General features: G+C 39.3%; 1 protein-coding gene and 1 pseudogene across 1 annotated transcript in view; one reads left to right on the top strand and one right to left on the bottom strand.

Moving 5' to 3' along the window:
* Window positions 1-24,022, bottom strand: part of LOC124789262 (intraflagellar transport protein 172 homolog) — a 282,278-nt gene that overhangs the window by 169,437 nt on the left and 88,819 nt on the right. The window contains exons 5-7 of the mRNA XM_047256559.1: window positions 18,797-18,982; window positions 18,606-18,693; window positions 12,183-12,397 (exon numbers count right to left, since the gene is read on the bottom strand). Of these exons, the coding sequence (XP_047112515.1) occupies window positions 12,183-12,397; window positions 18,606-18,693; window positions 18,797-18,982 (489 nt within the window). The remainder of the gene's footprint in view (window positions 1-12,182; window positions 12,398-18,605; window positions 18,694-18,796; window positions 18,983-24,022) is intronic.
* LOC124790584 lies at window positions 17,205-17,322 on the top strand (annotated as a pseudogene).

Genomic DNA, 24,022 nt, shown 5'->3' with positions numbered 1-24,022 from the left:
TCAGAACAAGTAGCACCTCCATCAAGGTTGATAGAGGGATATGCTAAGGAAGGTTAGAAATCAAGGGCAAGTCACTCAGACCCCTGGCTGAGGGAGAGACCCATCTGTAGTGAAGATGAGGGTAGACAATGATGAAGGGGAAGGCATCAGAGATGTAGGTCAATAATGGTACAGTGTAAGCACTCTTCCACCTTCAGTCCAGAAATGATAAGGAAAGAGTGAGGAATAAACTTACGAAGATGTTCAGTTTAACATGTATTGCGCTTATAAATATGGCTCATTGTACTGACAAGGGATACTCCCCATTGCACCCCCTTCAGATTTAGTGGTAAGATGGCCCAGTGGATAACCCATCAAACCTGAACACAGATCAAGCTTGAAAACAGGAAGAAGCGTTCTGAACTATGAGAAAAAAAGGAAAATAGAAACAGTGAACAGCCTATGAACAAGAAGTGCAATAAAGAGCAACATGAATCACCAATAGTGTCATGGGTAAGCAGACGTGGTGTTGGATTGCCACGAGGGCAAGTTGTGTTCAAAATTCACTCATGCCAATTTTTTTTCTTTTTTTTCCCACAACATTATGATCTGTCTGTCCCATCATTGAAATGTTTGTTCTGTTTCTGTAGTCTTGATAGTTGTCATATGATACACTGGTTACAGAATATGAGTCATGTGGTAAGAATACACTATCATTGCAAGTAAACTTGATAAATAGTAAGAGTAAGCGAGATATCACATAGACATCACACAGAAACGAAAACAATAAATAAATGGTTGGTTGGTTGTTTGGGCAAGGAGACCAGACTGCGTGGTCATCGGTCTCATCGGTTTAGGGAAGGATGTGGAAGGAAGTCGGCCGTGCCCTTTCAGAGGAACCATCCCGGCATTTGCCTGGAGTGATTTAGGGAAATCACAATAAATAAATGGGTGCGAACTATATTAAAACAAAAGAATTCCAGAATACAGACTTCCAAAACAGAATAAAACTTCAAAAATGTTGAAAACATATGTTTTGAGCGAGCACAGAGAAACTGCACAATTGTGGAACTGTTGCATTCATTTGTTGCAACTTATGTGATAAACTATTATTCGTCATTTTCTTGGGAGAGATCACATTCACATTCACATGAACACATATATCGGGCAAGGAGGCATATCTCACTCACTTACCAGTCGAACAACTTAGGTGCTTTGGATGCTAATAGAGTAGTTGTGCAGAATCAACTGTCATTATAGGTCCCTATCTTACACCTCACTGTTGCAAATGGATGTTACACCAAGACACAGACACAAATTTGAATAAAACAAACAGCAGGGAAAAAAATGATAATATTGGCACAAGGTAGGTTTGAACATGGCTTGCCCACTTGACAGTCCAGCCCCTTTACCACAACTCCATTTGTCTTCCTGGCTGCACTATATTGCACTTCTTGTCCTTCCATGTTTATTTTGCTTTTTTTTTCACAGTCCAGTACACTTTCTTCATGTTTTCATGTTTGATCTGTGTTCAGTTTTTGACGGGCTGTCCACTGGGTCCTCTTACCTCTAAATCTGAGAGCGGTGCAATGGGGAGTGTCCCTTTTGAGTTGAAAACCAAGATGCTGGCTTACTTTGCTTCTGTCCACTAACTGTTGTCCAACAGAATTATCTTCTAGGGCACTGAAACTACATTAAAGAAAGTATTCTGCCAGCAAATGAGCAGTACATGATTTTTGTAAAGGAAATAACCACACAAATAGTACAGGACTCTTCAAAGGTGTTAGAATTCTTACACATAGTACAGTACCTGTAATATTACTTATTCCTGATAATAAAAAATATCTGGATTGAACTGTGATTTACAAAACCACAATAAAAGACACAGAAAACATCCCTGTCAGTTTTGCTCCTTCGTCTGTGTTTCAGAGTGACAATCTATGTTTTCTTGGAATGATCTTTACCTAGTCTCAATTAGACATAAAACAAGTAATTGGTCCCACAAATTCAAAGGAAAACTAAAAATGTTTCTTTTGGCAACTCCCACTACAAAATTATTTGTTTGCCTATATTCTAGGACTGAAGATTAATGTCAGCTAGACAACAAGTAACAATACTTATTGTAACCTTGGCTCTATTCTCATTCCTCATGGATAATTATTGTTCTATGATAGAGTTCAATATGGTAATGTAGATCGTAAGCTAGCAATAGCAGAGATTTAATATAACAGCACAAGCAACAGCTTTCTTGGTAGTAGTAGTATTCCTGCCAAATTTTGTTATATTACATTTAGCTTGAATTAGCAAACAAAGTTTATAACAGATTAAAACTGTGTGCCCGACCAAGACTCGAACTCGGGACCTTTGCCTTTCGCGGGCAAGTGCTCTACCATCTGAGCTACTGAGGTCCCGAGTTCGAGTCTCGGTCGGGAAGACAGTTTTAATCTGCCAGGAAGTTTCATATCAGCGCACACTCCGCTGCATAGTGAAAATCTCATTCTCGACAGTTTATAACAGTTCAACAAGTTTATTATTAGTATACAGTTTATAACAGTTTCTTCAATTTTTATTAATATATACCTTGACTTCCATGCCTCTCAAGGTTCTTTATAGTGGATCTACGGGACACAATGAATGAATGATCTATCCACTGCATGGGGATGTTTAGCTCTGTGTTCCCCTTGGTACAGTTCACTAAGAGCACTCTATGTATTCGTGTACACAGTACTTAGGCAATTCCCAGTACTAGTATTATTTTCATTGCTAGGATATATATACTATGTGCTATCTTAAGGTTTCATCCTCAGCCTTCTTTTTCTTATTACCATCATTCTCGCCATCAATACAAGACTCAAAATTACACACTACATTAACCTACCCTTGTCACCTACACAAACAATTACAATGACACTTTATATAGGAAATGTGTATAATGGGTTTGAATAAAGACAGTATTTGCGATTTAACTGGCTGGACATCGAGGCAACTCCCCAGCCAAAAATGTAATACAAGATTTTTTAAATTTTTATTCTTTCATTGTTTTTTAATAAACATTCTTTGTAAATAAGGTCATATGCCAGGCCTCTGAGAACTACCTGATCTCAGTTCTATTACGCATATCTGAGATGGTGTTGAGAGAACTGTTCACCTCTTGTTCCACTCCAGATAATCACTGTGGGATGAGTACTTCAGATAATCACTGTGGGATGAGTACAGGTTCTGAGTAGTTATGTATCAGCATGAATTCTCACAACTTTCATTGTAGTGTAGCATCCATGTCATAATTAGTCTTTGCATCACAAGGATAACTCTATTACAAACTTGTCTCTAATTAAACCATACATTAGTGTATTATCTACAGCAACATGAATACACTTATAAGCCAAAACATTATGACCACTGCCCACTGTGACATTGGATGCTGCCTGGTGGCATTGTGGGAACATGATACAATAACAAAAGTATGTAAGTGAAGTGGGCACAGATGGGGGATCACCCTAGTGAAGATACAGGCTGCAAATGCGGAAATTCATTGAGATATCAACTTTGACGAAGGGTAGATTATTATTAAACAGAGCCTGTGGAAAAATATCTTGAAAATGGCGAAGCTAGTCAAATGTTCGCTTGCTATTGTCGTAAGCCTGTACAGAAAGAGGTAGAAGGACAGTGAAACTACCACTGGGTGCTAAATGGTTGGCTGTCCACAATTCTTCACGGTCAAGGGATTCAGAGGCTTGTCTGCTCTGTAAAGTAGGATAGATCATGATCTGAGGCATCTCTGCTGAAACAGCACAATACTACTGCATGTGCAAGTGATTCAGGGCATACCATTCATCATACATTGTTGAGCATGGAGCTCTACAGTAGACCACCCCCAAATGTGCACATTTTGACCCAATGACATCATCAACTACGACTGCAGTGGGCACAAGACCATCAGGATTCAGGTAGATCAAAGGAAATGTGCCAGATCTTCGGGTGAATCACATCTTAGCTACACTAGGTCAGTGGTCATCTCCACTAACACCGTCACTGAGGTGAATGGTACCTCGAAATGTCTAGCACTCCAAAGAAGCAGGCTGGTGGGAGCAGTATTATGCTATGAGATACATTCTCCTGCACTCGCATCATACCTGTGGTAATAATCAAAGACATGCTGACAGCTGAAAACCATATGCATCCCTTCATGCTTCATATACATTCCCCAATGGCAATGGCATCTTTCAGCAGGATAATTGTCCCTGTCTTGGAGTCGGAACCATGCTACAGTGGTTTGAGGAGCATTACAGTGAACTCACATTGATGTCTCAGTGATAAAATTTATCTGATATAAATCCTATGGAACCCATCTGGGTCACTATGAGACGCCATCACCACATATGCAAATCAGCAGCCCGTTATTTACGTGAATTATATGACCTGTGCATAGAGATCTAATGTCACATACCTCCACACACAAGCTATTAAGTAGGTGGTCATAAAGTTTTTGCTCATGAATATATTGTGCAAATCAGGGGTACACTCTACTGTATCATATATTAAGGTTTCTTTCCTTTTGATTCATAGATGGTTGTATCATCTGCCTATTTTATATGCAACATCTCTATGGGATAAATGTGTAGGAGTTTGAAGACTATTGATAGTTCTGCTTTCAGAAATGGTTTCTGATGTTTTCTAAGCAGTTTCTTCTGAGATGTTTGGCATCTTTCTTTGTCTGTATGCTAGTTAATACTTTCAGCGTTTCAGTTACATCTTCTCATCAGTCAGAGAGACCTGCACTCCAAATATTTGTGAGAAATGGGTTACTCTTAACTGTAACTCAGACTCTTAACTGTCACTCATAAATCCTGCAGTCAAAGGATACCACACTTTCATGTTTCATGAAGCGCACAACTTTGCATTTCTCTACCTTAAAACCTAGTTACCTGTTTCTGTTTCAAATAGATATTTTTAAAGATCTTTACCTGGTACTATTTCCTCATGGGTGCCTGCATAATCGAAAAGCTGGATACTGCAATTAGTATCCTACATTAAGTCATTAATGTATAAAGTGAACAGCAACAGTTCTAGTACACGCTCCTGGGACACACCACATAATACTTCAATGACTCTTCATCCAGAATAATGTGCTGAGCCTGGCCAGCCAGGAAATTTTCATTTCAGTTGCAAATCTGGTTAGTTAGACATTCCAAAGAAATTATTTTCTTAGGAGGCATGAATGTGTATTAAAATTCAAGTTTTTCAACAGTCTAAACCACTGAAACAACCTGGAGTCCTCAATCTCATGCATGAAGAGGGTGAGTTGACTTTCACACAATCTATGTTTCAGGACTGAATTTGGTTCCCACAGAGAAGGTTATTTTATTATATGTAGGTATTAATATCTGAACTCATAAATGTTCCAAGATCCTTCTACATGGAGGTAAGGAAAGGGCCAATATTCAAATAATGCAACACATTCAAATGATTTCAATTTTAAAATACTGCATCAAAATTTTGCTTCTAAGGAAATGGGGAAGTAGCAATATGTGAACAGCAAGACCTGAACCTGCACATAATTTTGCTTTGAAGTAGTTGCAGAACAAATAAAGTTCATATCAGAAAAATGCCTTCTACTAGGCATACATCAATCACTAAACACTAGCACTAAAAGCTTTTTATTGGAATTTTGGGTGTTGTTATATAATGCCACAGAGAAATCCACTGTTGTAATAATACAAGGTGGCTTAAGACAAGACAATGGCTGTATAAGAAGTTCTCATGAGATTATGAGGACAAATAATTCTTCAGTTTCATGAAACAATCCAACAAGGTGCAATGAAATATCAGGCAAATTGACAGACTATGTTTGATGAAATATACCCATTGACAGGTTGCTGCTGCAGTGGTCCTCAGTCCTGAGACTGGTTTGATGCAGCTCTCCATGCTAATCTATCCTGTGCAAGCTCCTTCATCTCCCAGTACCTACTGCAGCCTACATCCTTCTGAATGTGCTTAGTGTATTCATCTCTTGGTCTCCCTCTACGATTTTTACCCTCCACGCTGCCCTCCAATGCTACATTTGTGATCCCTTGATGCCTCAGGACATGTCCTACCAACCGATCCTTTCTTCTAGTCAAGTTGTGCTACAAACTTCTCTTCTCCCCAATCCTATTCAATACCTCCTCATTAGTTACGTGATCTACCCACCTAATCTTCAACATTCTTCTGTAGCGCCACATTTCGAAAGCTTCTATTCTCTTCTTGTCCAAACTAGTTATCGTCCATGTTTCACTTCCATACATGGCTACACTCCATACAAATACTTTCAGAAATGACTTCCTGACACTTAAATCTATACTCGATGTTAAAAAATTTCTCTTCTTCATAAACGCTTTCCTTGCCATTGCCAGTCTACTTTTATATCCTCTCAACTTTGACGATCATCAGTTATTTTGCTCCCCAAATAGCAAAACTCCTTCACTACTTTAAGTGTCACATTTCCTAATCTAATTCCCTCAGCATCACCCGACTTCATTCGACTACATTCCATTATCCTCATTTTGCTTTTGTTGATGTCCATCTTATACACTCCTTTCATGACACTGTCCATTCTGTTCAACTGCACTTCCAAGTCCTTTGCTGTCTCTGACAGAATTACAATGCCATCGGCGAACCTCAAAGTTTTTATTTCTTCTCCCTGGATTTTAATACCTACTCCGAATTTTTCTTTTGTTTCCTTCACTGCTTGCTCAATATACAGATTGAATAACATCGGGGAGAGGCTACAACCCTGTCTCACTCCCTTCCCAACCACCCAAATGTAATGTATTGCGAATACATAGAAAGAAGGATCCTTTATTGTATGATTATATGATAGCGGAACATACACTGGTAGCAGTTACTTCTGTAAAATATCTGGGAGTATGCGTGCGGAACGATTTGAAGTGGAATGATCATATAAAATTAATTGTTGGTAAGGCGGGTACCAGGTTGAGATTCATTGGGAGAGTGCTTAGAAAATGTAGTCCATCAACAAAGGAGGTGGCTTACAAAACACTCGTTCGACCTATACTTGAGTATCGCTCATCAGTGTGGGATCCGTACCAGATCGGTCTGACGGAGGAGATAGAGAAGATCCAAAGAAGAGCGGCGCGTTTCGTCACGGGGTTATTTGGTAACCGTGATAGCGTTACGGAGATGTTTAATAAACTCAAGTGGCAGACTCTGCAAGAGAGGCGCTCTGCATCGCGGTATAGCTTGCTCGCCAGGTTTCGAGAGGGTGCGCTTCTGGATGAGGTATCGAATATATTGCTTCCCCCTACTTATACCTCCCGAGGAGATCACGAATGTAAAATTAGAGAGATTAGAGCGCGCACGGAGGCTTTCAGACAGTCGTTCTTCCCGCGAACCATACGCGACTGGAACAGGAAAGGGAGGTAATGACAGTGGCACGTAAAGTGCCCTCCGCCACACACCGTTGGGTGGCTTGCGGAGTATCAATGTAGATGTAGATGTAGATGTAGATGTAGATGTAGATGCTTCCCTTTCATGTCCCTCGACTCTTATAACTGTCATCTGGTTTCTGTACAAATTGTAAATAGCCTTTTGCTCCCTGTATTTTACCCCTGCCACCTTTAGAATTTGAAAGAGAGTATTCCAGTCAACATTGTCAAAAGCTTTCTCTAAGTCTACAAATGCTAGAAACGTAGGTTAGCCTTTCCTTAATCTTTCTTCTAAGATAAGTCGTAAGGTCAGTATTGCCTCACGTGTTCCAATATTCCTACGGAATCCAAACTGATCTTCCCCGAGGTCGGCTTCTACCAGTTTTTCCATTCGTCTGTAAATAATTCGTGTTAGTATTTTGCAGCTGTGACTTATTAAACTGATAGTTCAGTAATTTTCACATCTGTCAATACCTGCTTTCTTTGGGATTGGAATTATTATATTCTTCTTGAAGTCTGAAGGTATTTCGCCTGTCTCGTACATCTTGCTCACCAGATGGTAGAGTTTTGTCAGGACTGGCTCTCCCAAGGCCGCCAGTAGTTCCAATGGAATGTTGTCTACTCCTGGGGCCTTGTTTCGACTCAGGTCTTTCAGTGCTCCGTCAAACTCTTCACGCAGTATCGTATCTCCTATTTCATCTTCATCTACATCCTCTTCCATTTCCATAATATTGTCCTCAAGTACATCGCCCTTGTATAGACCCTCTATATACTCCTTCCACCTTTCTGCTTTCCCCTCTTTGCTTAGAACTGGGTTTCCATCTAAGCTCTTGATATTCATACAAGTGGCTCTCTTTTCTCCAAAGGTCTCTTTAATTTTCCTGTAGGCTGTATCTATCTTACCCCTAGTGAGATGAGCCTCTACATCCTTACATTTGTCCTCTAGCCATGCCTGCTTAGCCATTTTGCACTTCCTGTAGATCTCATTTTTGAGACGTTTGTATTCCTTTTTGCCTGCTTCATTTACTGCATTTTTATATTTTCTCCTTTCATCAATTAAATTCAATATTTCTTCTGTTACCCAAGGATTTTTACCTACTTGATCCTCTGCTGCCTTCACTACTTCGTCCCTCAGAGCTACCCATTCGTCTTCTACTGTATTTCTTTCCCCGATTCCTGTCAATTGTTCCCTTATGCTCTCCCTGAAACTCTGTACAACCTCAGGTTTAGTCAGTTTATCCAGGTCCCATCTCCTTAAATTCCCACCTTTTTGCAATTTCTTTAGTTTTAATCAACAGTTCATAACCAATAGATTGTGGTCAGAGTCCACATCTGCCCCTGGAAATGTCCTACAATTTAAAAACTGGTTCCTAAATCTCTGTCTTACCATTATATAATCTATCTGATACCGTTTAGTATCTCCAGGATTCTTCCATGTATACAACTTTCTTTTATGATTCTTCAACCAAGTGTTAGCTATGATTAAGTTATGCTCTGTGCAAAATTCTACCAGGCGGCTTCCTCTTTCATTTCTTAGCCCCAATCCATATTCACCTACTATGTTTCCTTCTCTCCCTTTTCCTATTGTCGAATTCCAGTCACCCATGACTATTAAATTTTTGCCTTCCTTCACTACCTGAATAATTTCTTTTATCTCATCATACATTTCTTCAATTTCTTCGTCATCTGCAGAGCTAGTTGGCATATAAACTTGTACTACTGTAGTAGGCATGGGCTTCGTGTCTATCTTGGCCACCATAATGTGTTGACTATGCTGTTTGTAGTAGCTTACCCACATTCCTATTTTTTCATTCATTATTAAACCTACTCCTGCATTACCCCAATTTGATTTTGTATTTATAACCCTGTATTCACCTGACCAGAAGTCTTGTTCCTCCTGCCACCGAACTTCACTAATTCCCACTATATCTAACTTTAACGTATCCATGTCCCTTTTTAAATTTTCTAACCTACCTGCCTGATTAAGGGATCTGACATTCCACGCTCTGATCCGCAGAATGCCAGTTTTCTTTCTCCTGATAACGACGTCCTCTTGGGTAGTCCCCACCCGGAGATCCGAATGGGGGGACTATTTTATCTCCGGAATATTTTACCCAAGAGGACGCCATCATCATTTAACCATACAGTAAAGCTGCATGCCCTCGGGAAAAATTACAGCTTTAGTTTCCCCTTGCTTTCAGCCGTTCGCAGTACCACAACAGCAAGGCCGTTTTGGTTAATGTTACAAGGCCAGATCAGTCCATCATCCAGACTGTTGCCCCTGCAAGTACTGAAAAGGCTGCAGCCCCTCTTCAGCAACCACACGTTTGTCTGGCCTCTCAACAGATACCCCTCCATTGTGGTTGCACCTACGGTGCAGCTATCTGTATCGTTGAGGCACGCAAGCCTCCCCACCAACGGTAAGGTCTATGGTTCACGGAGGGAGGCATTGACAGGTAAAACGTTCAAATTGTAGACCACTGTTGTTGCAGATAATTTTTGCCAAACAACTGAACTGTAATGCAAACAATTGTACTACAAGATGAGGGCAATGTATTAGAAAATAACGAGCACATAAGGTCGATTGTTGTAGTGAAAGCAAATTGCTGAGTTCAGTTTTTTGAGAGTATTATATGAAAATGTAGCTCATCCATAAAGGAAACTGCTAGTCGAACATTAGTGCAACCCACCCTTGAATACTGCTTATTTGAGAACCTCATCATGTCAAATCAAAGAAGGACTTTGAAGCAATGTAGATGAATGCTGCTAAATTTGTTACTAGTAGGTTTCATCAACAAACAATTTTTACAGGGGTGCTTCATGAACACAAATGAGAATCCCTGGAGGGAACATTATGTTCTTCAGATGGAACACTATTGAGAACATTTAGAGAATCGGTATTTGTGGCAACTGCATAACTATTCTACCACCATCGATGTACATTTCATGTAAGGACCGCGAAGACAGGATAAGAGAAATTAGGGCTCATACAGAAAAATATACACAGTCTTTTTGCCTTTGCTCCATTAGTGAATGGAACAGACAAGGGAATGACAATCAGTAGTACAAGGTACCATCTGCCACGTACCGTATGGTGTGACTGCATATCAATATGGGGTGAGATAGCTGCTGTAGATATTTGGATAACTTTAAAACTCCAACAGAAAGTCATTAGATAGTAAACCTAAAACCTTGGAAAACTATGAAAGTAAATCTAAATAAACAGTCCCTATGTCTTTTTTGGGGAAGTGCTCTACAGAGAGCGCTATCCAAGCACGGCTCACAAAAAGCCCTCGCAGTTTTACTTCTGCTGAGGTGAGATACAGGCTGAGGTAATACTGTGAGCGAGGAAGGGAAGGAGTCATGGTTGGATAGCTCAGTCCATAGAACACTTGTCTTTGAAATCATAAGTCCCAAGTTTGAATGACAGTTTGGTGCATAGTTCTAATCAGTCAGGAAGTTTCAAATCAGCACACACTCTGCTAGAAGCAATCGTTTCTACTAAGCCGTGTCTCCACACTATCCTTTCTTCCAACAGTGATAGTCCATAATGAGATATGCAGGAGAACTTCTGTGAAACTTAGAAGGTAGGTGATGATTTACTAGCAGAAGTAAAACTGTGAGGTATGACCGTTAGTAGTGCTTGGATAGCTCAGTTGGTAGAGCACTCACTCACAAAGGGCAAAGGTCCCAGGTTTGCGCCCTGGTCCAACACACAGTTTTAATCTACCACAAAGTTTCAATCAGTGCACACTTCACTGCAGAGTGAAAATTCATTATGGAAGCTGTACCTGTTTCCATGCATATATGAGATAATTCGCTTTATAATATTAAATAGAACACCACCGTTAAAAAAGGACTTTAATGAACAGAACACAAAGCTAGAGAAAATTATTATGTCTGTAGAAAAATGCTTAAAACAACAGAGAAGGACCCTATGAAATAAGGAAGCTTGTTGTATAACAGACTTTCACTTAGCATAAAGAGTATAAAAGAATTGACTAGCTTCACAAATAAATTAAAAGATCATCTCCTCTTTGGATGTTGGTACAGTTTAAGGTGGAGGAATACTTGCAAGCAAATTAATAAAATATTCATATAAATGCCATTCACTTTTTACACAACAAACTCACAACCAACATAAAATAGAGAGGACATCACTATTCACAAATCAATTAAAATGTCACTTTCGATCGTTGAGAGAAGCTGGCAGTAAACCTCAAGAATAAAATTCAGAAGTACACAAATTAGAACAGACAATTACTTCCTATATCCTTTTTGTTTCTATATGAGAATATTCCTGTTGGCCTTTTCTGTCTCTGTTTCATGCACACATGGAAACCAACATCCTGAGAGGGGAGAAATGAAAACAAGGAATGGTGCTATGAATATACAAGAGACTGTGTATAGTTTGAGTGAAAAAACAGCATCGTTGTGCTAATTCACTTAAATTATAATTCTGCACAGCTGGGCACTGGGGCCTTATTCAGTTTCAGCATCTGAGGTGCTTTCAGCAACACTAGCACTGATTGCTAGGTCACTCAGCACTGGCATGGCTTTTGATTTTCGCGTTTTTCAAGAGTAGATTTTGTGTGTGTGTGTGTGTGGTGAGAGAGAGAGAGAGAGAGAGAGAGAGAGAGAGAGAGAGAGAGACAGCTATTACACAAAAATTAATTCCAAATAGACACAGGGAGAGCATATTAACAGGATCTTTAACATGGCCAAAAATCACAAACAAAATGGAAATTATTAAAATTCACTTCACAATTATAAACTTACCTGTCAAAGCTGCCAACTACAACAGACTGCCCACTTGGGCTGCAGCATGCAATGGTGAAATCCTTCTCAGTACTGTCACGTAAGTAATCAAATTGTGTGGCCACCTGTCCATCTTTGCTGTAAATAGTGATCTTCTTGTCAGATCCACCAGCTAGTATATGATTATTGGGCCATGCTAAGGCATAAGGTGGAACAGGATGCATCACAACTCTTCCCTGCCAACACAAGGACAAGCAAAGTTTACTGATGCTACCAGAAATCTTCAAGGCGTAATAGAAATTTAACGTGGTGCAATGAAATAGCACACGCACATTTAAAGTAGTCCTTTGCCTGTCATGGAAAACACACACACACACACACACACACACACACACACACACACACACACACACACATTTATTTATACACAAACAACTCACGCACACAACTGTCATCTCTGGGTGCTGAGGTCCATATACAACGAGCAGTGATCTTGGCTGGTGTACGAAGCGAGGGTACAGAAGAGGCATGTGACAGGGAGAGGAGAGGAGGGACAGCATGCTAGGGATGGGTATGTGCAGGGTACTGTCAAGGGTCATCGCAAGGTCAGCATCAGGGGGTCGTGCTGTGTGTAAAAATGGGAGAGGAGAGAAGCAGAGAAGAGGAAAGGACTATGCATGTGTGCTGGGAGAATAGTAGGTATGTGTAAGGCTGGAAATAGTGAAGGTTTATGCCAGGGCGATACAGGAATGAACATTATATTATAGGGAGAGTGCCCATCTGCACAATTAAGAAAAGCTGGTGTTGGTGGAAAGACTCCATTTGGCACAGGTTGTGAAGCAGTTTTTGAAGTGAAATAGTGAAATAGTGAAGGTTTATGCCAGGGCGATACAGGAATGAACATTATATTATAGGGAGAGTGCCCATCTGCACAATTAAGAAAAGCTGGTGTTGGTGGGAAGACTCCATTTGGCACAGGTTGTGAAGCAGTTTTTGAAGTTGCTCAGCAACTGGATGGTCCAGCTGTCTCCTGCACATAGCTGGCTGTGGCCACTCGTGCAGACAGATTAGTGGTCATGTTCACATAGAATGCCACAGAGCATTTGTGGCCAAGTTGGTAAATCACACAGATACTTTCACAGATGGCCCTATATTTGATGAGGTACGAGATAACTGCAGCAGGACTGCAGTGTGTAGTAGTGGGAGGATGGTGGTACAGGTCTTGCATCTATGTCTGTTACATGGTTACAAGCTGTGAGGCAAGGGATTGGGAGCAGGCCTCGAATGGAGAGAAGCAAGGATATTACATACATTAGGTGAGCAGTGGAATACCACTGTGGGAGGGGTGGGGAGGATATTTTCCATTTCAGGGCATGACAATACGTAGTCGAAATTCAGACAGAGGGTGTGATACAGTTGCTGCAGTCCCAGATCATCCCAAGACACAATTGGGGGAGGGGGGCCAGGGTGGGGGGGGGGGGGGCTCCTTTGTGCTTGGTCTGTGTGTGTGTGTGTGTGTGTGTGTGTGTGTGTGTGTGTGTGTGTGTGTGTGTGTGTGTCGGGGGGGGGGGGGGGGGGGGGGGGACTGGTAGATGAAAAAGGGTGACAGAGTGTGGGAGATCTGTTTCTGGACAGGTCACCCTCCTTCCCCCACACACCCAAAGACTGGTCACAAAGGAATGTCCCACCTGTGACTCAGTATCACTGGAGACAGAAGCAACTGAAATATTTTCTGCCATGCTTTCAATTCTCTCATATTATGCCCTGAAATGACATATGTCCTCCTCATCCCTCCCACAGAAGTATTCCTCCACCCACCTAACCTGCCATGGCTCATGAGGGAAACATTCCACGTGGGAAAAATATATCTAAAAATAAAGATGATGTAACTTACCAAACAAAAGCATTGGTATGTTGATAGACACACAAACACACACACAAAATTCAAGCTTTCACAACCAACGGTTGCTTCTTCAGGAAAGAGGGAAGGAGAGGGAAAGACGAAAGGATGTGGGTTTTAAGGGAGAGGGTAAGGGGTCATTCCAATCCCGGGAGCGGAAAGACTTACCTTAGGGGGAAAAAAGGACAGGTATACACTCGCACACACACACATATCCATCCGCAGGTGAGAGGAACAAGGAAGAAGTGCAGCGGAGGGACTGGTGAAGGGAAGGAAGGACTATGGATATGGAAGGGAGGGGCAGCAAGGAGAGAAATGTGGCATTCAAGAGCTCACCCGGAAACAATATAGCACACAATGATGTAGAAGATGTCGGTTTAGGGGAGAGGACAAGAGCAGGATAGAAGAGGGAGGCTGTACAAAGAACAGTTTGAGTGTGACAATACTACATTTAGGGACGATCTAGAGGAATCCTTCCTAACCACTCACCTCATAGCTCTCTTGTCTGGTATAGGTTTGTTGATGACTACCCATTACCTGCAACTGCATTCACATCAGCTGTTTTGCTATGGTGAGTGATGGTCAATATACAAACTATTGTACATACTATTTTAGTATGTCGGTTGCCCTCACGTGTCTGTCTGTTCGGGTAAGCACAACTCGTGACATGCACTCCTCTCCCATCACCCAACTGCCCCAATCCATGAAAATGTGGTATTAGCAGCATCATTGCCAAGAGGTGCATGTGGAAGGGCATGGGCAGGAGCTTTGTGCAATTGAAGTAGCTATACATTATACAACATGTACATTATGCAACAAATTTAATAGTCTTTGAATACAGTTTATGTTTACCGACGGAAAAAAAAAGATGTTCCATTCCTATTTCACCTCTTAGGGGTTGATATTTCTCCCCCTTCCCCAACCCTCCACAAAGTAGCCTAAATTCTTCCTCATGGTTCAACTTGTCCTCATGGTTCAAGCTATCTCCATACCAAACTTCAACACAATCACTTTTTTGGTTTAGTCCTGTGTTTGCATGAGTGTGTGTGTGTGTGTGTGTGTGTGTGTGTGTGTGTGTGTGTGTGCATGTGTGTGTGTGCGACTCAGCATATCTGTATGAGGTTAAAGTAAAGTATGATTTCCATTTATTTTGTTGTTACTGATCTGGTGAATCTAATAAAATATGTTCCAGACATGTATCTGAAGTAGTTTTCCAGAACATCCAGAGAAGCAAAGAAGTAATTTTGTTAAATTTTTAATTTATTAACTACTTGGCCCAATTTGTTTTTTAAATTCCAGAGAATTGCACAAAGTTTTCAACAGAAGTTGTAGAGAATTTAATTTTGGGAAAACAATAGTAATAACATTAACTGAAACTGTATGAATGTGTCAGATTATCTGCTTTTATTAATACCATAGCACACATGAATTCATGTTAAACCGAAAAAGAAAAGCTCAGTGTTAAGGAAGCTGTACAGTGTACATACAGTCTTACAATACATTCACAAAAACACAATTCATTCACAAAAACATTTCTACTTTCTTAAAGGAAAGTAAACAAATTTACTTGTATAATAATATTTGCTTCTCTGGGTGTTCTGGAAAACTACTGCAGAAACCCATCTGGGACATGTTTTGTTAAGATTCGCCAGACCAATAAGAACAAAAATAAATGGAAACCATGCTTTACTTTAACCTCGTACAGTTTTGCAATGGTTTCATATTAACGAAGTTGCAAAATTTCAGGCAAAATCTTTTGTTGGCTGTAACTCCGTAACTGAACATTTGCAGTTTATACAAACTTTTTTCTTTTGATTTACTTGTACAATAACGTATTAAAATATTTACATATCTTCATGAATCACCCTGTATATTAATGTAGCTGAAACTTACTAATATGCAGTTTTTATTCTTAAGAAGAAAAACTATCATTTTCTCCAGATGTTCTAAGAACGAGATTTAATTGCAGTTGAGAAGTCAGTAAACATTCACAGCTATATTTTCTATATATCAGTAACAATACAGTTGCACCCTACGCTTGGGGTTCACCACAGTGCTCATTTACATTTCATAGTTTCATTTCAATCTTTCATTAATTTATGCAACAGATACACTACCATATGCTGCAGTGTTTGGTAATGAGGCCATTGTTATTTAATGTGTTTGTTAATAATATAGTTGTTGAGGAGGAAGAAAAGAAAATATTGTATGCTGATGACATGACAATACTAAATAGTGACCAAAATATGGAACAGCTTGAGAGAAGAGCTTACATATCTGCAAATGTCACAGCTCAATTGCTGTTGGAAAATGAACTGGTTATAAATCTAAAAAAGACTATGTATGTAGTGTTTAAAAACAAGGAGAAGGCTGTAGACATGGATTTAGAGGTTGATGGAACAACGCTGGAAGAAGTAGAATCTGCTAGATTCTTAGGTATTCTTGTGGATAATGAACTGAAATGGAAAAAACATATTAATAATGTCTGTAAGAAACTGAGCTCTGTCATATTCTTAATGATGCAGCTATCACAGTATTCAGACAAGAACCTTCTGTGTACAGTGTACCATGGACTTTTCGAACCATATTTACAGTATGGAGTGACTGTGTGGGGAAACTCAAACAAGCAAGAGACAAAACGAGTGTTCACATTACAAAAAGAAGCAATTACGACCATTTTAAGAAGAAAGACCTCTGAAACGCGCAGAAACTGTTTCAAGAAGTTAGATATCTTAACTTTTTTATTGTTGTATACAAACAAAACAATAATGTACATCACAAAAGGAAGTGTGGACTGGATTACAAATGCTAGTGTACACAACCACAATACAAGAAGGAAGAATGAAGTTCGGAGCATACACCACCGACTGGCAATGCTAGAAAAAGGACCGCAGTACTCTGGTATCAGACTACTAAGAAGTCTGCCTAAAGACCTGCAAGATAGTGGACTTGACAATGACTTTCTAAAGAAACTTAAAGACTATCTCATTGAAAAAGAGTTTTACAGTGTTGCAGAATACTTATGCCATTAAATTTGTATATAATGTTATTCATTATCAATGATGTAAAAATGTAAGCTAAAGGTGTAGAAAAATAAGTGATAATGAATGTTAATACTTTTGACATGTCCTATATTACAAGTTGGCAACGGCCTTGCCACAGTGGATACACCGGTTCCCGTGAGATCACCGAAGTTAAGCGCTGTCGGGCGTGGTTGGCAGTTGGATGGGTGACCATCCAGGCTGCCATGTGCTGTTGCCATTTTTTGGGGTGCCCTCAGCCTCGTGATGCCAATTGAGGAGCTACTCAACCGAATTGTAGTGGCTTTATTCAAGAACACCATCATAACAACCGGGAGAGCGGTGTGCTGACCCCACGCCCCTCCTATCCGCATCCTCCACTGAGGATGACATGGTGGTCAGATGGTCCCGGTAGGCCACTCGTGAGCTGAAGACGGAGTGCTTTTATATTACATGTACATTTACTGTGCACAATGTAACCTTACAGGATCAAATAAAATTCGATTCAATTCAATTTGCTCTGGAGTAATCTGACATTCATTCAAAACTATCTGGTGTGCTTGATTCCATTTCTTCTTAGGTAACTAATGCCTATCCATAAAAACCACAGTGTAATTTAAATTATCCAACCAGTATTGATTTCTAGGATTTTTTAAAATAATTGCACAGTAATATTCAGGGTCCATAAATTTATTTTGATGTAAGATGATATTAATGCTTCTATTTGTGAATTTTCATTAACAAATGTTGTACTTGTTTCTCCCAGTTATTTCATATGATGTTCTTTTGGACAGTGAATTATTTAGATGTGGATCAACTATGTAGTTGTATCTCTTCGCAATTTTCATTTTTGGACTGTTTTTCATACTGCAAAATAAATAGAAACACTAGCGGCTTAGGCAGAATTGTTTAGGACTTTCTTCGTTTGTACATACTGCGTATGAAAATGCAACTTTTTTGTGAAGTGGAGTGAAAACCGAAGGATGTAAGCTTAGAGTTTAATGTCTCATCAAGTGAAAGTCAATATACTGGTTATGTATCGAGAGTCTGATGTGTGTGACAGTGATGAGTAACCACCAGAGAGATGGATCGATGTTCACGAAGATGCAGAACATGGTGGTTTTCACTTTAGCATTAACACACTTGAATCACAAATCAAACAGGACAGAAATGCATCTGAATAACAGAATAAATTAGAATTACCTAGTAACAAACATGTCACAGATTTTTTGAATGAACTGCCCTCAAAAAGATAGCAACTCAATCTGAGTGATAGTGAGTGCACAGACAAACTGAACAGACAGAACGTCAGCAGAGGTAGTGAAATTCACATGGAACTGTGGTAGCAAGTATCACAGATTTTCTATAAATTTATCTTGTATTTGTTAAATGAGATATAAAATACACATCTGAATCAATTATTCATTTGTAGCTTCCAAATCTGTACATCATTTCTCTGTCACCATATGTGAGCAGTAATCTCTTAGGACAAATAGCACACAGTATTATCAGTTGCTCACTCACCATTTTCTCCATTGCTGCATCTTCTGTGACATAGTAACGCACAACAGCACCATCTGCGTGACCTGAGATGAATCCAGTTCCCTGAGAACTACATTGAATGGAAAGACATACAGATTAAAATATAGGCCTATGTTTCTTAAACAGTTTGAAACATGTCTGATTCATCAGAAAGTACAACCACATTTGCTTACTTTGCTGCAAGGGCAATTACATATGAGTCTGTGCTATACAATGGATGTGATTTATTGGTTTTGGCATTAGCTATTCGTACTTTCCCATCAGCTAGACCATAAATTATGGGACCACTGGTGAGCCAGATCAAACATGTTACAGCTGATTGCTGAGGGAATTTGTTACAGATTACTTTCTTCTCTCCCCTGTAGAACATAAAAACATATTTAAAATCCAACAAATATCACATTTCTAAGTCAAACAATGGAAAATGCAGGATGGAATATTATGAAAAGGATAGATTAGTGCTCAACATCATCACAGATAAAAATGTGTCATTTTCCAAAACTAATACAAGAATAACACATGCATTTTGGCAGTGCATTATCAGAGCGCTTAATACAGGGAACCGGGATTACCCTTTGGTCTTAATGTATGATGGTTGTCAGAGAGTAGTCCACATCCACAAGTTTATAAGACCTGGAGGAGTGATGTCAGGGAGATTGGGGGAGGGGGGGGGGGGGGAGGGGTTAGAGGTCACAGTTTGTAGAACATTGTCTGATAGTATTGAGTAAGGTTCCATCTACAGCAAATGTGTTTTCTAGTGCCTGGATCATGGTGTGGCTGTTAATCAATGTCATCCAGACCATATAGAGAAAACTGTAATGCTGAACCTTCTCTGGCACGAACAATGTGCAACCGCTTTGAAAGGTGCTCTTGATCCGACCACAAGGAAAAGTTCTGTGGCAGGACTAGCTGGTTTTGGATAAATGCATGACTGGAGTAGGTGTTATTTCAATTTGTTGTCAGTGCTTATCCAGTATACCTGTCGACACACCATTGCTTTAAGGTGGGTCATCCCCTAGTGCAACTGGTGGAGCAACTACTAGAGGATTCAGATCTGTATTGTGAGTGTCATAATGACCTGACATCCAGTTTCTTGTATTGCCAGCTTGAGGACACTATCCCCGGTGGGTAGATAGCATTCGAAGAAGAAGTATTTGTTACAGGCCAGGTCTGCACCTTTCAGTAACTGCTCTGCCCATCCATTTTGAAATAATGACGCCACCCTGAAGAGTAGTGTGTCTTGCTCCAAGGGTTTCGGTACTTTGTAGACCATGATAGGGAATTTATCTAGAACTTGTTGCATGTTGTCATCTAGATGTGAACACTGTGCATCTTTGTGTTGAATTCTTTTTCTGACTCCATGGGTAGATGAGACAGTACATCAGCATTAGCATGCTAGAGATGTGGCTTTTATGCTTATCTTAAAAGTAACTGCTAAGGAATGGAGCCAACAGATGTAGTAATTTTCTCTGAAGAAAGCTGTGATAAAGTTCCTAAAAAAGTAGTAAGTGGCTTGTGGTTGAAGATTTAATGTTTTTACACCAGAAATAATACTCAGTTCCTCCTCTGATATTTGTGAGTTGTTTGACCATGCCAATGATAAAGTATTGGAGATGTTTACAGTTTGTTGGTTGTTGCCATTTGCCTTTTTGGGTGACAGTACTGCCCCAATACCATGTTGTGATGCGTGAGGGACCAATGTAAATGGTTTAATTGGCGTGAAGATTGCTATGCAGAAAGCACATCTTAAGAATCCTTAACTATATGAAAACTTTCCAACATGCAGTGGACTACAGAAAATGCCAACCTTATTTGCTTAATTCGTTGAGTTGGTGAGCTACTTGGGCCACTTTACTTATGAACTTTTCATAGTATGTTACTTTTCCAAGAAATTATTGTAGTTCTTTCAGGTTTTTGGAGGTGGAAGATTATGTACTGTGTCCACATTCTTGACAGTTGGTTTACTCTACATATTCCAGGTATTTAATGATAGGTTGAAAGAACTACATTTATCAAAATGGCTTCATGAGTTGTTAGCTTAGAGTGTATCAAAGAGTGCTTTCAAATTTCTAAGTTTTTGCTCTTGTACACTTGGTATTATCAAAGCAATTTACAGATTGAGGATTTCCCCGAATGCTTTGTTTAAAAAAGCTTTGGGATATGATTGACACACATGTGTTGTTTTGTATCTATAGATTCCATAAGACACATTTACTTCTAGGATTTAAGGGGTATAAACATAAACTGGCAAGTGCCATTATGTATAGACTAAATCTAGTTTGAAGAAACAGCTAGTTTTGCCAATAGCTCTTCTGGCTTTGAAGATTTGTGTTGGGAGTTAATGACAGCCTTTTTCAAGTATATCTCCTCCTCTTGCGATACTTGAACAGAGTATTCACTATTATTAGCTGAAATTTATTACACAACTCAATTAGTCTTTCTGCTCTTTCATTCCTGGTCCCAAGCTCATATTCTCCTGTCACCTTCTCTTCTACTCCTTCCCCTACAACTGCATTTCAGTCCCCTATGACTATTAGATTTTCATCTCTCTTTACGTACTGTATTACCCTTTCAAAATCCTCATATACTTTCTGTGTCTCTTCACCTTCAGCTTGCGATGCTGGCATATATACCTGGACAACAGCTTTATGAAATGTGTAATGAAAAGAAACTTTGTCAAGTAGTTTCTCCTGCACAGTCATGATCTCAAGAAATAATTCGATGTGATGAGGTTCATCCTGAACAAAATTTTACCCACACACAGTAATTTTTTGGTATTCTCTCAGTCTCCACAACATTAAATTCAGTTTCTGTTCTATTCGTCAATTTGTGTCTTTATGATACTGACTCCAGTCACTCATCACATTCAGCAGATCCCATCAAGGAGAACCTTCAAGAAACGTGGAATGTGTCACAGCATATGGTTCATATCCTGCCAAATTAAACCAAGGCATTATTGTCTCACCAGCTACTCTATCTCCATCACCAGCAATACATATTTCATAATAAAACAGAAACCTGTGATTCAGTCCTATATACCATCTGATATGCAACCATTATTCAATGTCTTATGACACATTAATACAACTACCTTTAAACTGTCAGTGAGGCTCAATGAACAAAGACAGTGGTCTGTTACATTTGCATGATGTCACATCACAGCATACACTACACAACAGCCGTGGCATTTTTATTTGGTTTAGTATACGGGAAATATTGTATTGTTGAATAAATGTCCTAAAGAATTCTGCAAGGAAAAATTTGGTTTACAGCACGTACCTGACTCCCACCACCTAGCCTTAATTTATGCTGCTTGTGCCTTTTGTTGTCCACCTCATTTTCCATCCTTCAGTCTTCCCTTGTTCTCTGTTTCTGCCATTATTTTAACATTTCTTTATATCCCCCTTTCATCTCTGTTTTACAATTCTATACAGCCCTTTCCATATTTCCAATCTGCCAACTACTGTCTCTGCCCCATCTAACTACTTGACTCAAGACCTGAGCAGCATTCACATTTCCTTTCCTTTCCTATGTATAACAGACTGAAACAGTCATTGGTTCAAAAGTTATTCATTTGGTCAACATACAGCATTTTCTTATGTCTGCAACTGTTTGCTATGGAAAATTCTTAAATCGTTATATAAGTTAGAGTGCTCGTATAATATGTAATTAAGCAGACGAGTAGGTCAGTTCCTTATAAAATTTATAATTCTCAGTGTTCAGCACATTCCTGCAGTAACGCATCTGTGATCTGATTATAAGCTTTTATTTCATTTTCTGTCATAATTTCTATAACATTATTCATAGACAACCAGACTATACGATTAAGTTATCATTAGATCAAAACTACTTAGTAATGAGGCAGTAGCCAAAATTTCCCAAAATGTATTAATTAAAATTATTAAGCCTTACCTATATCTAATTCTGCACCATTGCATTCAGAGTGGTCCCCTTGGAAGAGAATACACAGGTGCCAATGTTTCTGCCATTTCGAAATGCATCTTTATTAGGGCATTTAGTACCCTCTGCAATTCTGCTTGAATCAAATCTTTGTCCTTCCAACTTTATTTTCATCTTTCAAAAAATTAATAAGTCACATGGAGTTATTCTGGTGAGTATGTCAGGTCAGAAATTTTCGAAGGAAACAACGCCAGCAAGACCTCACTCACCAACATCAACAACAAAAGAAGGAACTAGGTGCCTCCAATATTCAGGCACAATGAATGCAGTAACAGCTCTACCAATTGCAGACCCAGCTCAAACACCAGCAGCAATATTATCAACAGCAGGTGCAGCAGCTGAACAACTACCAGGGGAACCAGACACAGAAGAAAATGCTGCTGCAGATGATAATAGAAGAATAGGTGCAGTCGGGAAAAGAAAAGCAGTACTTCCAGCACACCTGAATGATTTTTTATTGACAGGGTAAAGGTAAGTGATCAATTAAATATGCCAAAGTCTAACAATATGCCAAAGCCTAACAAACCCTTTAATTTCATGCTGATTCATCAAAATGTCCAATCATTGCTAAACAAATTAAGTGAAGTTGAAATTTTATGTACTGATGAGCTAAAAAACGTTTCTGTAGTGTGTATAACTGAACACTGGCTGCCTAAAGATGCAATGTCAGTCACAAAACTTGCAGACTTCAATCTTTCTTCATCATTTTCTAGAATTACATCCAGTCATGGAGGGTCATGTATATTTGTTAAAAGTGGCATTGATTATTGTAACATAAAAAGCATTGAACTGTTAGCTGAAGAGAAAATTTTTGAAGTATCCGCAGTTGAACTCTCTGCATTAAAATTAATAATCATCTGTGTATATAGGAGCCCTGATCGGAACTTAAATGATTTCTGTCACCAACTAGAAGCAGCTTTAAATACTATAAAAAACTTCAACAAAACAGTGATCATATGTGGAGATATTAATATTGATTTTCAAGAAATCTCAAAAGACCAGCAAAGCTTGATGACCCTACTGGAAACATATAACATAAAAGCCACCATAGACTCTCCTACAAGAGTTACACCAACAACTAGCTCAACAATTGAGCAGATATTAATAAACACAAATGTAAATCACAATTCATGTGCCGGAAATCTTAATACTGGCTTCAATGATCACTATGCACAGTTTATTGCTTTGCACACCCCAAGTGAAACAACTGAGAAAGAGGAACTTGTAAAAGAAGCAAGGAAATTCACTAACAAACAAATAAACCTTTTTGTACAGAGACTAAGTGAAGAAACTTGGTATGAAGTGTATACCTGTAAAAATACTAACAAAAAGTTTGAAAAATTCATGGAAATCTTCATGTCATACTTTGAAGCTGCATTTCCATTAAAAAAGCAAAAATGTCAACCTAACTTCAAGAAGAACAAATGGATTACAATAGG

The sequence above is a fragment of the Schistocerca piceifrons genome, chromosome 3 (assembly GCF_021461385.2).
Source record: "Schistocerca piceifrons isolate TAMUIC-IGC-003096 chromosome 3, iqSchPice1.1, whole genome shotgun sequence".
Lineage (NCBI taxonomy): Eukaryota > Metazoa > Arthropoda > Insecta > Orthoptera > Acrididae > Schistocerca > Schistocerca piceifrons.
The sequence above is the reverse complement of the archived record's forward strand: the minus strand, read 5'-3'. Positions and strand labels throughout refer to the sequence as shown.